The following is a 14736-nucleotide window of genomic DNA, read 5'->3' as shown; positions in this document are numbered from 1 at the left end:
ACAATTGATGTCATATGTCCCAATAGTAAATGTCGTGGATCGCAGTGCCCCCATAGTCCACAGTAACAGCTGCAACATTGCCGGGTGCGACGCTTCCCGCCATGGCGTCACAACACAACAACCACACTCGAAGAAGGATATGCACCCAGCGACGCCATTGTCGAGGACGAGGAAAGGGAGGCACATGTGCATGGTGGTGGGACATGTGCACAGCTGGGCAGAGGGGCTTTGAAAGCCGAGGACGAGAATGATGGGGAGGCGTCGAGGACTGATCACAGGGGCTTCCGGCATGGACCAATGATGGTCGCAATGACCGTTGTTTGCGGGGAACAAGAGAGATAGAAAGAGGAAATTTTTTTGAAGGCGAAAGAGGAAGATTTTCTTTGAAGGCGAAAGAGGAAGATTGGTTCGCTGAGAAGAAAGGAAATGCGGTGCAGCCTGGAAAAAAATGTCTGGACCTGGTGAGGACAAGCTAGGATGCAGCTCTTCTCACGTGGGTCACAGGGAGCACGCCGCGCGCTACGTATGTGACTGACACGCACTTGAGATTGGCTTGCCAATTAGGAATGTGAACCTTAACTAATTACATATGTGCTCCACCCAGTCATATACTATATATCATGATAATAGGGCTTAACTAATTAAAATCAGATGTTTATATGAACATATAGTGTAATTGAAGCTCATTTTTGCGGGGCGGCGTTGCTAGCTTCAACATTAACACCCATTCAACTAATTTAGTTAACACATCACAATATCATCTATTAAGCCCCATTAGGTGCCTCTAGGCCTCCATCGGATGACCGGTCATGGGAGAAGCGTCTGTTAGGTTGCTCAACCGCACGCCTTTTCCGGATGCCATCTTGGGGAGGTCGATGTTGACCCTCTTGTTTGCTGCCGGTGACTATGGAAGCATCAAAACGGGTTTTTGTCAAATGCATGGCAACTCCCCCCCCCTCTCGCACATTTTTGAAGCCTTTGCCACACGGGCATTGTCCTTTGGCGGCAATGGTTGCCCTCATCCGTTAGGGATGATGTGGACGCCTGGCTTATCTTCTTGGTGGTTAGATTAAGGTAGTCCCTCCCACCCATACCTCCTTACGTTGTAACCTTCCCTTGTAAAAATCTAGGGTTTGTGGGAAGCGACCTTTTGGTGGACGGGGGCATTGGCTCCAATTTTTTTTTGAAATGATTCAACAATCATATTTCCAAGTTTCTAAAAAAATCCGAAATAAATTGTGGAAACTTACACATATTCACGAAAGATCTGTGAATTTTCAATTAAAAATATTATGATTTGCAAGCTGCACAAAAAAACAATATCCTAGCCCAAGGATAAAACATATTGGCCCATTTTCATTTATGTATTTGTTATTTTTGTCTATGCCATCTATGGAAGTGTACTGTTATGAAACTTTTCTTGAATGTGATATATGTGTGTTTTGTGTTAAAAACGTGTTATATGTGTATTTTCGTGTGTACATTTTTTTTGCTTTTTTTGCGTCGTGGAAATATGGTTTTTAATGTCCACCAATGCACCCTCCACCAAAGGGCATTTCCGGGGTTTTATGCCCCTTCATATAAATGAAGAACGGAAATGATTCAGGTGGGCAACCCCCACCCTCCCGGGTTGACCTTTCACATTATCATCATTAATTTTGCCGTCTACTATATAGTATGCTCTGCTCTTACATATGGGGTTTAGTATATGCATATTGTGTACGGGTGGAATTTGCACAAATAATCCTTGCCAAAGAAGACCAACTTTGTCATTAATTAATCATATGTACCTGGCTTATGGAAGACCATGGATGCATGCTCTCCAACTTATCCAGGTCAGTAATTACATCACGCATTGTGGGCCTGTTACGTTTGTCAAAGTCCGTACACTGTCGAGCCATTTCAGCGCACCTCCTCCTTCGTGGACAGTCCATGTCTAACGATTCATCCCACTGTAAATAAAGTTCAAAGACGCGTGGTAACAGCCCTTGGCCATATTTATTTAAAATATCAAAAAGAAAATACACAACATATGGCGTGGTTTACTTGACCAGTAAGTAAATTGGTAGCTTCCTGAAAATTAATAGTTATATCAAAACCGACACATGTAAATGGTGAATTTTCCCATTATAGGTCTGATGTAAGCATAAACTATGTAGTAACATTCTTATTTCTAACCGGGTCGAGATGCACCCTGTATGTATCTTCCTCTTCACACACTTAGAAAGCCGTATTTTGGAAAATGAAATCCAATGTTTATCATGCTATCATATGTATACTTGCAAGCTTTGGTGCAAAAATACGTTCACATGCAACCCTGGAAAATAGAAATAAAATTTGGAGGATAGCACACTGCTCAATAGATGAATTTTGTTATGCAGGATGCATATAGACATACTTTTTGCATCAAGTCTGCAAGTGTACTTGTCATATGTAGATGAATAGGGGAAGACTAGCGTAAAAACAGAACCTAGTGTGCAAGAATGGAAAAACTCAATGACATCCGTCGGATCATGAATGGATGCCTCACATTGAATGCAGGGGAGTGGGGAAGCTTCATGTTTATTTTATGAAAACCCCCCTGACTAACAGTTATGTATAAACTGGTCCTTCCACCATGTCACTTAAGTTGGATCTGAGACATCCATTCGGCATCCAACGTATGTCGTTGGTTTTTCTATTTTTGTATCCTAAATGTTGCTTTTATACTAGTCTCTCCCAGATGTGAATATCCATGATAGTTTTTAAGAAATCACAGCTTCTGAATATAATTAAGTTGCAAATTAGCCGAGTTGAGTGTGGTAAAACCTGATTTATATGTATGTATGTACTACAACACAAATACATAGATCTTACAAAAAATGTATGAAATAGAGTAGTCTATGCACACCATTTCTTTGGAGTAAATTGATAGATACAATATAGGATTAAGTTTATCAAGGAAAACTTTTTGCAGGAATGTGAGCATTAAAACTTGTATACCTTTTACCACTAATTAAATTGAAACCCTATATAAGTTAGATGCTAATATTATCATTATTAGTACACTGATTTCACAACATATTCATCAAAAGTAGTGGTAAAACCTATAAAATGAAGACTGTGCAAAGTAAAAAAATACATTTTAATGCAATGATAGTACAAGTGAATATTTTCTTCCCATAATTCAACAAGTTGACTAGCCGGTTAATTAAGTTACTCCTTACATTCTCAAGGCTTATCATACTCTTCCCAGTCAATAGTTCTATGATAATAATGCCAAAAGCATATACATCTGTCTTGAATGATAGATGTCCTTTATTTATGATTTCTGGTGCAATATATCTCCTGTATGCATTGGTGTAATAGTTAATCTGAAGTATCCTTGCACATAGCCAATTTAACAAATATCAGATGTCGACATGATAGCTTAATTAACTTACGGTGTTCCAATTATGTGCTTAGTAACCATGGTGGACGTTCCTTGATCTAAGAATCTTGACAGACCGAAATCTGTAATTTTTGGTTCCATCTGATCATCCAACATAACATTTTCTGGTTTCAGGTCAAGATGGTTAATTTTCCTGTCATGAAGATAATTCAAACCGTGACAAATTCCCCTAATAATTTTGTAGCATGCGGGCCAGTCGACTCCTTGAGGATTCTCTGCAATAGCAAGCAAAATATCTATCAGTCTTTGTAATTTATTCCCCTTTCATGTCCCTGTGTGTTTGGCGTGACAATTTAATTAGTATATGTAATGGGATTAGTGGTCGTTTATTGTTGATCACACAACAAGTAGGCAAAGGGCGATTGACTCTCATATTCACCATCTCTATGCCAACCCTACCTACCCCCACCGTTGTACAAATAAAGTAGTGTTATAGTACTATACTTTGGCCTGCTCCCTATAAACACATAAAACATGTTACATGGAAATGTCCCGAACGACTGCAGACCATATACATTAAATATTCAGGAAAGTTATAGTGTGATTATAAAGGAAAATTTCCTCAGTGCATGAGGGTCGTCCCAGCCAGAAATCTATTTTTTCTGCCATAGAAAGAGTTTTAAGGTACTGTTGAGGTAATAGACCCAATGTTGGATTTGAACCTATGATAAATTCAAAATTGGCTATAACTTTGATAAATAAAGTTGTAAGATCAATGTACCTTCTGCAAGATATTGCCGAATATTTCCATTAGGAACATATTCAAAACACATCATCCTGATCCGTTTCCCTGCCATCACCAATGTTCCACCAGACGGCGTTATTTCTTCGTCAGTTTCCGCACAATAGCCTAGAAATCTAACTATATTCTTGTGTTTTGCACTTTTTAAACACTTGATCTCATCCATGAACTCCTTATCAGAGATAGTATGCACATTGGAGATCTTCTTCACAGCGACCGGCAAATTTTCCCGACCTCCCTATTTACACATGTCATAATTAACACTTTTTTGCAGCATAAGGAGAAAACGTGGAAAAATATCCAAGGCAGCCAAGATTAAAACATACCCGATACACATTTCCAAACGAACCATGACCAATCTCATTAGAAAAATTTCTTGTAATGGTTTTCAATAGTCCATAAGATATCTTGAATGGTTCAGCACTTGCATCACCAAGTATGCCTTCCAGGACTTCCAGTTCACGTACTTGATCATGATCCATTACTGCAATGCAAAAATATTGTATCAAGTAAGACCAAATACATTGTCTATTGTTTGAACACATGGTAGCAACGATCAAACTACCTGAAGCATTGCATATCCCTACAAATCTGTTACATTAATTGTATTATTATATATGTAACAAACATTTCACACACTGGCTTAATATATATTTAGGAGCACTGTTATGGAAGAGGTCAAGCACCAATTATACAACAAAAATGTGCTATATATTATATAATGTGTATGGCTTAGTTGACCTATAGTTCGGAAACATTGACAAGTTCTGTAATACTAATATCACACATGTGCTCTCGTAGGAATTAGGATGTTTTATGAAATGTTTGTTGGTATAGTAACTACCACATGGTACTATTTCAGACATGGGGATAACTACCCCTCGCTGGTAGTATGTATTTTTCCTATATATAGACACACCCACGCACATACAAACATATATAAAATGGCGTTATATATGCACATACATATATAATAATGGAATCTTATATACCTAAATAGTTGATTACCACCACCTGTATTTCTCTCGACATGCACACATGCCACCTCATCACCCCATTAACTATTTCTCTCACCATCCATGTGCTATTTATTTTCACTCTCAACATTTACACATTTCAATTCACCACACATGTCATCTCATCAATCTCACTATTTCTTTCTTTTCAACATGCATGAAAAATGCTACTTATATTCTACAATAATTATAGTTGTATAATAAATCATATGTGTTTTCAATATTAATTTTCACATATAAGTTTCAAACAACCAAATCATATTAAAATATATTGCAACACAATTTCCCTAGAAACGCGCCGGGTATCATCTAGTTATATATGTAGGTCAACTACACACACACACACACATGTATATGGAAACTAAATCCTACAACGAGATGTAGTTACACCCACATTTCATTTTGACTATCTTCATATACTATTTGTAAGATACTTCAATAAGAACTACGTGAACAAATTGCAAATAAGTCCATATTTTTTTAGTTTTTTAATATGTTTGTATTTGTACATAAAAGGGAGTATGCTAAAATTTGATATATTTATATTTCAGTAAAATGGATTCATGCCATGCAAAGATGGAGTTCAATGTAGAGTGAAATGTGTCTACAACCATCAAACTAGTTGAGGAGGTGCAATCTTGTCATCAAAACTCAGAAACGACTCCGCTTTGTCCATCAAATTAACCAATGTGGAATGCTTTATAAATTCTAGCAAGTTTGAGGACCAAAGTGACGGAAAAAACAACACATAAATTATCCAGCTCACTCGGATATCATTTGAGACCTCCTGTAATTTCAATTTTGTTATTGATTTGACTTAGATTTGAGTGTGCTTATTTTTTTTTCTTATTTGGCCGAGTCTAACACCAAAATTTGCACAATTCTTGTGCTTATCAAATCTCCATTTTTCACATGAATTCTTGTTCTCTACCTATGTGTTATTATATCTTCCATATTTTAAAATCCTCAAAATCAAATAGGCTTTTATAGGGATAATTATTCAAAAAACAAAACATTCCAAGAATCGAATATGCGCTTAAAGTAAAATCAGTTATATTATAAAAGCACACTACATCAACAAATAAGAGAGGTTGCTAAAAATTCCCACAAAAAATTCATCCATACAATGATTTAGTGGACCATTTTATATAGATGGATCCCATAAGCTAGATTTTTATTAGATATCAGCCATTAGATCTTCAGAAGTGTATCTGTATACAGTAAGGCCATTAGATCTTCATAGATGTACATAAGTAGATTTTCTTAAAAATACCTAAACACATCACAGTGTTACTATTATGACTTATATTTTCCTTAATTATGCGATAAAAGTTAGGGCTTCTTAGGCCATGTCAAGTGTTGGGCACCATTTAGTGCTATTCAATCAGAGCACTACCTCTAGTTGGTGCTAAACATTGTCAAATGCAGTTTTAAAGGAAAAATGGCTGGAATCAGTTCTAGTACTAGAATTGAGTTCTAAAAATGTGTTGATCATATGTGGGGCCCAATATAGATCAAATTATAAGAGGAATGTAAATGATGATGAAATGCAATGTTCTGCTTGTGGGCCCAAAAGTAGGTGACAATAAAAGGTTAAGTACATGATTGGTTAGTGGCAAACAGTTCGCTTGGCAATATTTTGATATGTTAATATTTTGAAACTCCAAGACTTGCCAATTTTGACAAATTTTGTGAGATGTGCGAAATAAGTTGGTAGCTAACCAATTGATAGCCAATTTTTTAGGACATTGCTAGGCAACGCATGGGCGCTCGTTGGACTGCTCGAGCATACTCACCATATTAGGAAATTGATGTGACATGTCATTCTAGCCAACTAAAAAAGGAAAGTGCATAGTCTCCTATCCTCAAGTTAGATCCGCCAGAGACCACGTGCATTTATATGTGGTTTCAATTTTTTTAAAGAAGTCATAACTTTTGATTCGAATGTCAGAATTTAGATCCGTTTTCACTATTGGGTTTCTCGCAACGAGTTCTTCAAAACTAGATCTCATATGAGTAGGTTTCAACAAACTTTTTTTGAGCAACGTTGTGTTCTACAGAGGCAACTTTAGTGCTATAGGAAAGCAACTCCTTTTTCGCCCTAGGATGGCTACCTATCAGTGGAGGATACTTTTAAGTTGGTTACCATGACTACTAATTGACTAGCTTCACCTCTAAGTTACCTACCATAAGGACACCCAATCACCCCAAATGTGAGGATCGGCCTCCCTAGACACATTTAGCCATCCAATGACGGTCGCCTAATTTATTTGAACAAGTCCGTACGTTCGAAATCTTCCAGACCGAACGACGAGCGGGTGTTCTCAGGGCCCCTCAGCATCCATTGCTCCCTTCGACATCAAGCCAGATCCCATCTCCTCAGACAACAAGAGGAGCAAAATCAAGCCAGATCGTACCAAGGGATCCACCCGGAGGAGATGAATTATTGACGCATCTCTATGACACAAACGTGAAAGGTATCTAAAACCTTCACATATTTGCCAAATTAAGTTCTTTGTAATGTTTTGTTCATCAGAACTGGGCAACTAGACACATGGTTTTAGACAACTGCATGGTTGATAGTGGGCAACTGGATACATGATTTTAAATAATTGTATAGTTGATTGTGGGCAACTAGATACATGATTTCAGACAACTGTATAATTAATTTTGGGCAACTGGATACATGGTTTTAGACAACAGTATCGTTAATTGTAGGCAACTATGACACCTAAAATAATGGATAAAGAACAGACACATATTCATTTTTGGAGGGGGTCACATGTAAACTTAATCCCCTAAAAACACTTCGTGATTTTAGTTATGTCCTCATGGCCATCTCCACACCGCTCCCCCTCTATGATCAGTCGCCAAGTATTTTACGAGCATACCAAGGGATCCCACCCCGAGGAGATGAAATTCTTGATGCATCTCTATGACACAATCTTAATTGAAAGGTATCTTAATGAAGGAAATATGCCCTAGAGGCAATAATAAAGTTATTATTTATTTCCTTATAATCATGATAAATGTTTATTATTCATGCTAGAATTGTATTAACCGGAAACATAATACATGTGTGAATACATAGACAAACAAAGTGTCACTAGTATGCCTCTACTTGACTAGCTCGTTAATCAAAGATGGTTATGTTTCCTAACCATGAACAATGAGTTGTTATTTGATTAACGAGGTCACATCATTAGTTGAATGATCTGATTGACATGACCCATTCCATTAGCTTAGCACCCGATCGTTTAGTATGTTGCTATTGCTTTTCTTCATGACTTATACATGTTCCTATGACTATGAGATTATGCAACTCCCGTTTGCCGGAGGAACACTTTGGGTGCTACCAAACGTCACAACGTAACTGGGTGATTATAAAGGAGCATTACAGGTGTCTCCAAAGGTAGATGTTGGGTTGGCGTATTTCGAGATTAGGATTTGTCACTCCGATTGTCGGAGAGGTATCTCTGGGCCCTCTCGGTAATGCACATCACATAAGCCTTGCAAGCACTGCAACTAATATGTTAGTTGTGAGATGATGTATTACGGAACGAGTAAAGAGACTTGCCGGTAACGAGATTGAACTAGGTATTGGATACCGACGATCGAATCTCAGGCAAGTAACATACCGATGACAAAGGGAACAACATATGTTGTTATGCGGTCTGACCGATAAAGATCTTCGTAGAATATGTAGGAGCCAATATTGGCATCCAGGTCCCGCTATTGGTTATTGACCGGAGACGTGTCTCGGTCATGTCTACATTGTTCTCGAACCCGTAGGGTCTGCACGCTTAAGGTTACGATGACAGTTATATCATGAGTTTATGCATTTTGATGTACCGAAGGTTGTTCGGAGTCCTGGATGTGATCACGGACATGACGAGGAGTCTCGAAATGGTCGAGACGTAAAGATTGATATATTGGAAGCCTATGTTTGGACATCGGAAGTGTTCCGGGTGAAATCGGGATTTTACCGGAGTACCGGGAGGGTTACCGGAACCCCCCGGGAGCCATATGGGCCTTCATGGGCCTTAGTGGAAAGGTGAAAGGGCTGCCCATAAGGGCTGCGCGCCTCCCCCTTCCCCTAGTCCTATTAGGACTAGGAGAGGTGGCCGGCCACCCCTCTCCCTCTTTCCCCCTTTGGGGAATCCTAGTTGCAATAGGATTGGGGGGGAGTCCTACTCCCGGAAGGAGTAGGACTCCTCCTGCGCCCTCTCCCTGGCCGGCGCCCCCCTCCCCCCTTGGCTCCTTTATATACTGAGGTAGAGGCACCCCAAAGAGACACAAGTTGATCCACGTGATCTATTCCTTAGCCGTGTGCGGTGCCCCCTGCCACCATATTCCTCGATAATACTGTAGCGGAGTTTAGGCGAAGCCCTGCTGCTGTAGTTCATCAAGATCGTCACCACGCCGTCGTGCTGACGGAACTCTTCCCCAACACTTTGCTGGATCGGAGTCCGGGGATCGTCATCGAGCTGAACGTGTGCTCGAACTCGGAGGTGCCGTAGTTTCGGTGCTTGATCGGTTGGATCGTGAAGACGTACGACTACTTCCTCTACGTCGTGTCAGCGCTTCCGCAGTCGGTCTGCATTGGGTACGTAGACAACACTCTCCCGTCTCGTTGCTATGCATCACATGATCTTGCGTGTGCGTAGGAAAATTTTGAAATTACTACGTTCCCCAACAGTGGCATCCGAGCCTAGGTTATTTATGTTGATGTTATAAGCACGAGTAGATCACAAGTGAGTTGTGGATGATACAAGTCATACTGCCTACCAGCATGTCATACTTTGGTTCGGCGGTATTGTTGGACGAGACGACCCGGACCAACATTACGCGTACGCTTACGCGAGACCGGTTCTCCCGACGTGCTTTGCACATAGGTGGCTTGCGGGCGACTGTCTCTCCAACTTTAGTTGAACCAAGTATGGCTACGCCCGGTCCTTGCGAAGGTTAAAACGGAGTCTATTTGACAAACTATCGTTGTGGTTTTGATGCGTAGGTGAGATTGGTTCTTACTTAAGCCCGTAGCAGCCACGTAAAACTTGCAACAACAAAGTAGAGGACGTCTAACTTGTTTTTGCAGGGCATGTTGTGATGTGATATGGTCAAGACATGATGCTGAATTTTATTGTATGAGATGATCATGTTTTGTAACCAAGTTATCGGCAACTGGCAGGAGCCATATGGTTGTCGCTTTATTGTATGCAATGCAATCGCGATGTAATGCTTTACTTTATTACTAAGCGGTAGTGATAGTCGTAGAAGCATAAGATTGGCGAGACGACAACGACGCTACGATGGAGATAAAGGTGTCACGCCAGTGACGATGGTGATCACGACGGTGCTTCGGAGATGGAGATCACAAGCACAAGATGATGATGGCCATATCATATCACTTATATTGATTGCATGTGATGTTTATCCTTTTATGCATCTTATCTTGCTTTGGTTGACGGTAGCATTATAAGATGATCTCTCACTAAATTATCAAGAAGTGTTCTCCTGAGTATGCACCGTTGCGAAAGTTCTTCGTGCTGAGACACCACGTGATGATCGGGTGTGATAGGCTCTACGTTCAAATACAACGGGTGCAAAACAGTTGCACACGCGGAATACTCAGGTTATACTTGACGAGCCAAGCATATACAGATATGGCCTCGAAACACGGAGACCGAAAGGTCGAGCGTGAATCATATAGTAGATATGATCAACATAATGATGTTCACCGATGAAACTACTCCATCTCACGTGATGATCAGACATGGTTTAGTTGATTTGGATCACGTGATCACTTAGAGGATTAGAGGGATGTCTATCTAAGTGGGAGTTCTTAAGTAATATGATTAAATTGAACTCAAATTTATCATGAACTTAGTCCTGGTAGTATTTTTCAAATCACATTGTAGATCAATAGCTCGCGTTGTTGCTTCCCTGTGTTTATTTTGATATGTTCCTAGAGAAAATTGTGTTGAAAGATGTTAGTAGCAAAGATGCGCATTGGATCCGTGATCTGAGGTTTATCCTCATTACTGCACAGAATAATTATGTCCTTGATGCACCGCTAGGTGACGGACCTATTGCAGGAGCAGATGCAGACGTTATGAACGTTTGGCTAGCTCAATATGATGACTACTTGATGGTTTAGTGCACCATGCTTAATGGCTTAGAATCGGGCCTTCAAAGACGTTTTGAACGTCATGGAGCATATGAGATGTTCCAGGAGTTGAAGTTAATATTTCAAGCAAATACCCGAGTTGAGAGATATGAAGTCTCCAACAAGTTCTATAGCTAAAAGATGGAGGAGAATCGCTCAACTAGTGAGCATGTGCCCAGATTGTCTGAGTACTACAATCGCTTGAATCAAGTGGGAGTTAATCTTCCAGATAAGATAGTGATTGACAGAATTCTCTAGTCACCATCACCAAGTTAGTAGAACTTCGTGATGAACTATGATATGCAAGGGATAACGAAAACGATTCCCAAGCTCTTTGTAATGTGGAAATTGACGAAGGTAGAAATCGAGAAAAACATCAAGTGTTGATGGTAGACAAGACCACTAGTTTCAAGAAAAGGGCAGAGGGAAGAAGGGGAACTTCAAGAAGAACAGCAAGCAAGTTGCTGCTCAAGTGAAGAAGCCCAAGTCTGGTCCTAAGCCAGAGACTAAGTGTTTCTACTGCAAAGGGACTGGTCACTGGAAGCGGAACTACCCCAAGTGATTGGCAGATAAGAAGGATGGCAAAGTGAACATAAGTATATTTGATATACATGTTATTGATGTGTACTTTACTAGTGTTTATAGCAACCCCTCAGTATTTGATACTAGTTCAGTTGCTAAGATTAGTAACTCGAAACGGGAGTTGCAGAATAAACAGAGACTAGTTAAGGGTGAAGTGACGATGTGTGTTGGAAGTGGTTCCAAGATTGATATGATCATCATCGCACACTCCCTATACTTTCGGGATTAGTGTTGAACCTGAATAAGTGTTATTTGGTGTTTGCGTTGAGCATGAATATGATTTGATCATGTTTATTGTAATACGGTTATTCATTTTAGTAAGAGAATAAATTGTTGTTCTGTTTACATGAATAAAACCTTATATGGTTACACACCCAATGAAAATAGTTCATTGGATCTCGATAGTAGTGATACACATAATCATAATATTGAAACCAAAAGATGCAAAGTTAATAATGATAAGTGCAACTTGTTTGTAGCACTGCCGTTTAGGTCATATTGGTGTAAAGCGCATGAAGAAACTCCATACTGATGGGCTTTTGGAATCACTTGATTATGAATCAGTTGATGCTTGCGAACCATGCCTCATGGGCAAGATGACTAAGACTCTGTTCTTCGGAACAATGAAGCGAGCAACAGGTTTGTTGGAAATCATACATACTGATGTATGTGGTCCGATGAATATTGAGGCTCGTGACAGGTATCATTATTTTCTGATCTTCACAGATGATTTGAGCAGATATGAGTATATCTACTTGATGAAACATAAGTCTGAAACATTTGAAAAGTTCAAAGAATTTCAGAGTGAAGTGAAAAATCATCGTAACAAGAAAATAAAGTTTCTACGATCTGATCGTAGAGAAGAGTATTTTGAGTTACGAGTTTGGCCTTCAGTTAAAAACAATGTGAAATAGTTTCACAACTCACGCCACCTGGAACACCACAGCGTAATGGTGTGTCCGAACGTCGTAATCGTACTTTACTAGATATGGTGCGATCTATGATGTCTCTTACTGATTTACCGCTGTCGTTTTGGGGTTATGCTCTAGAGACGGCCGCATTCACGTTAAATAGGGCACCATCTAAATCCGTTGAGACGACACCGTGTGAACTATGGTTTGGCAAGAAACCTAAGCTGTCGTTTCTTAAATTTGGGGTTGCGATGCTTATATGAAAAGGTTTCATCCTGATAAGCTCAAACTCAAATCGGAGAAGTGCGTCTTCATGGGATATCCAAAGGAAACTATTGGATACACCTTCTATCACAGATCCGAAGGCAAGACTTTTGTTGCTAAATTCGGAAACTTTCTGGAGAAGGAGTTTCTCTCGAAAGAAGTGAGTGGGAGGAAAGTAGAACTTGACGAGGTAACTATACCTGCTCCCTTATTGGAAAGTAGTACATCACAGAAAATTGTTTCTGTGACACCTACACCAGTTAGTGAGGAAGCTAATGATGATGATCATGAAACTTCAGAACAAGATACTACTGAACCTCGTAGATCAACCAGAGTAAGATCCGCTCCAGAGTGGTACGGTAATCCTTTTCTGGAAGTCATGCTACTAGATCATGATGAACCTACGAACTATGAGGAAGCGATGATGAGCCCAGATTCCGCAAAATGGTTTGAGGCCATGAAATCTGAGATATGATCCATGTATGAGAACAAAGTATGGACTTTGATGGATTTGCCCGATGATCGGCAAGCCATAGAAAATAAATGGATCTTCAAGAGGAAGACGGACGCTGATAGTAGTGTTACTATCTACAAAGCTAGAATTGTCGCAAAAAGTTTTCGACAAGTTCAAGGGGTTGACTACGATGAGACTTTCTCACCCGTAGCGATGCTTAAGTCTGTCCGAATCATGTTAGCAATTGCCACATTTTATGAAATCTGGCAAATGGATAAACAAAACTGCATTCCTTAATGGATTTATTAAAGAAGAGTTGTATACGATGCAACTAGAAGGTTTTGTCGATCCTAAAGGTGTTAACAAAATATGCAAGCTCCAGCAATCCATCTATGGACTGGTACAAGCATCTCGGAGTTGGAATATACGCTTTGATGAGTTGATCAAAGCATATAGTTTTATACAGACTTATGGTGAAGCCTGTATTTACAAGAAAGTGAGTGGGAGCACTACAGCATTTCTGATAAGTATATGTGAATGACATATTGTTGATCAGAAATAATGTAGAATTATTCTGTAAAGCTTAAAGGAGTATTTGAAAGGAGTTTTTTCAAAGAAAGACTTCAGTGAAGCTGCTTACATATTGAGCTTTCAAGATCTATAAAGATAGATCAAGACGCTTGATAAGTTTTTTCAATGAGTACATACCTTGACAAGATTTTGAAGTAGTTCAAAATAGAGCAGTCAAAGAAAGAGTTCTTGCCTGTATTACAAGGTGTGAAGTTGAGTAAGACTCAAAGCCCGACCACGGCAGAAGATAGAAAGAGAATGAAAGTCATTCCCTATGCCTTGGCCATAGGTTCTATAAAGAATGCCATGTTGTGTACCAGATCTATTGTATACCCTACATTGTGTTAAGCAAGGGAGTACAATAGTGATCTAAGAGTAGATCACTGGACAGCGGTCAAAATTATCCTTAGTGGAATAAGGAAATATTTCTCAATTATGGAGGTGACAAAAAGGTTCGTCGTAAAAGGTTACGTCGATGCAAGTTTTGACACAGATCTGGATGACTCTAAGTCTCGATCTAGATACATATTGAAAGTGGGAGCAATAAGCTAGAGTAGCTCCGTGAAGAGCATTATAGACATAGAATTTTGCAAAATAC

General features: G+C 39.6%; 1 protein-coding gene across 1 annotated transcript in view; it reads right to left on the bottom strand.

Annotated features, from left to right (window-relative positions):
• LOC125515649 (probable serine/threonine-protein kinase PBL4) overlaps positions 1-14736 on the bottom strand; it is a 29172-nt gene that overhangs the window by 4273 nt on the left and 10163 nt on the right. Inside the window, exons 2-6 of the mRNA XM_048681163.1 lie at positions 4499-4656; positions 4152-4410; positions 3423-3645; positions 3207-3327; positions 1791-1952 (exon numbers count right to left, since the gene is read on the bottom strand). Of these exons, the coding sequence (XP_048537120.1) occupies positions 1791-1952; positions 3207-3327; positions 3423-3645; positions 4152-4410; positions 4499-4656 (923 nt within the window). The remainder of the gene's footprint in view (positions 1-1790; positions 1953-3206; positions 3328-3422; positions 3646-4151; positions 4411-4498; positions 4657-14736) is intronic.

The sequence above is a fragment of the Triticum urartu genome, chromosome 6 (genome assembly GCF_003073215.2).
Source record: "Triticum urartu cultivar G1812 chromosome 6, Tu2.1, whole genome shotgun sequence".
In the NCBI taxonomy this organism is placed as follows: domain Eukaryota; kingdom Viridiplantae; phylum Streptophyta; class Magnoliopsida; order Poales; family Poaceae; genus Triticum; species Triticum urartu.
The sequence above is the reverse complement of the archived record's forward strand: the minus strand, read 5'-3'. Positions and strand labels throughout refer to the sequence as shown.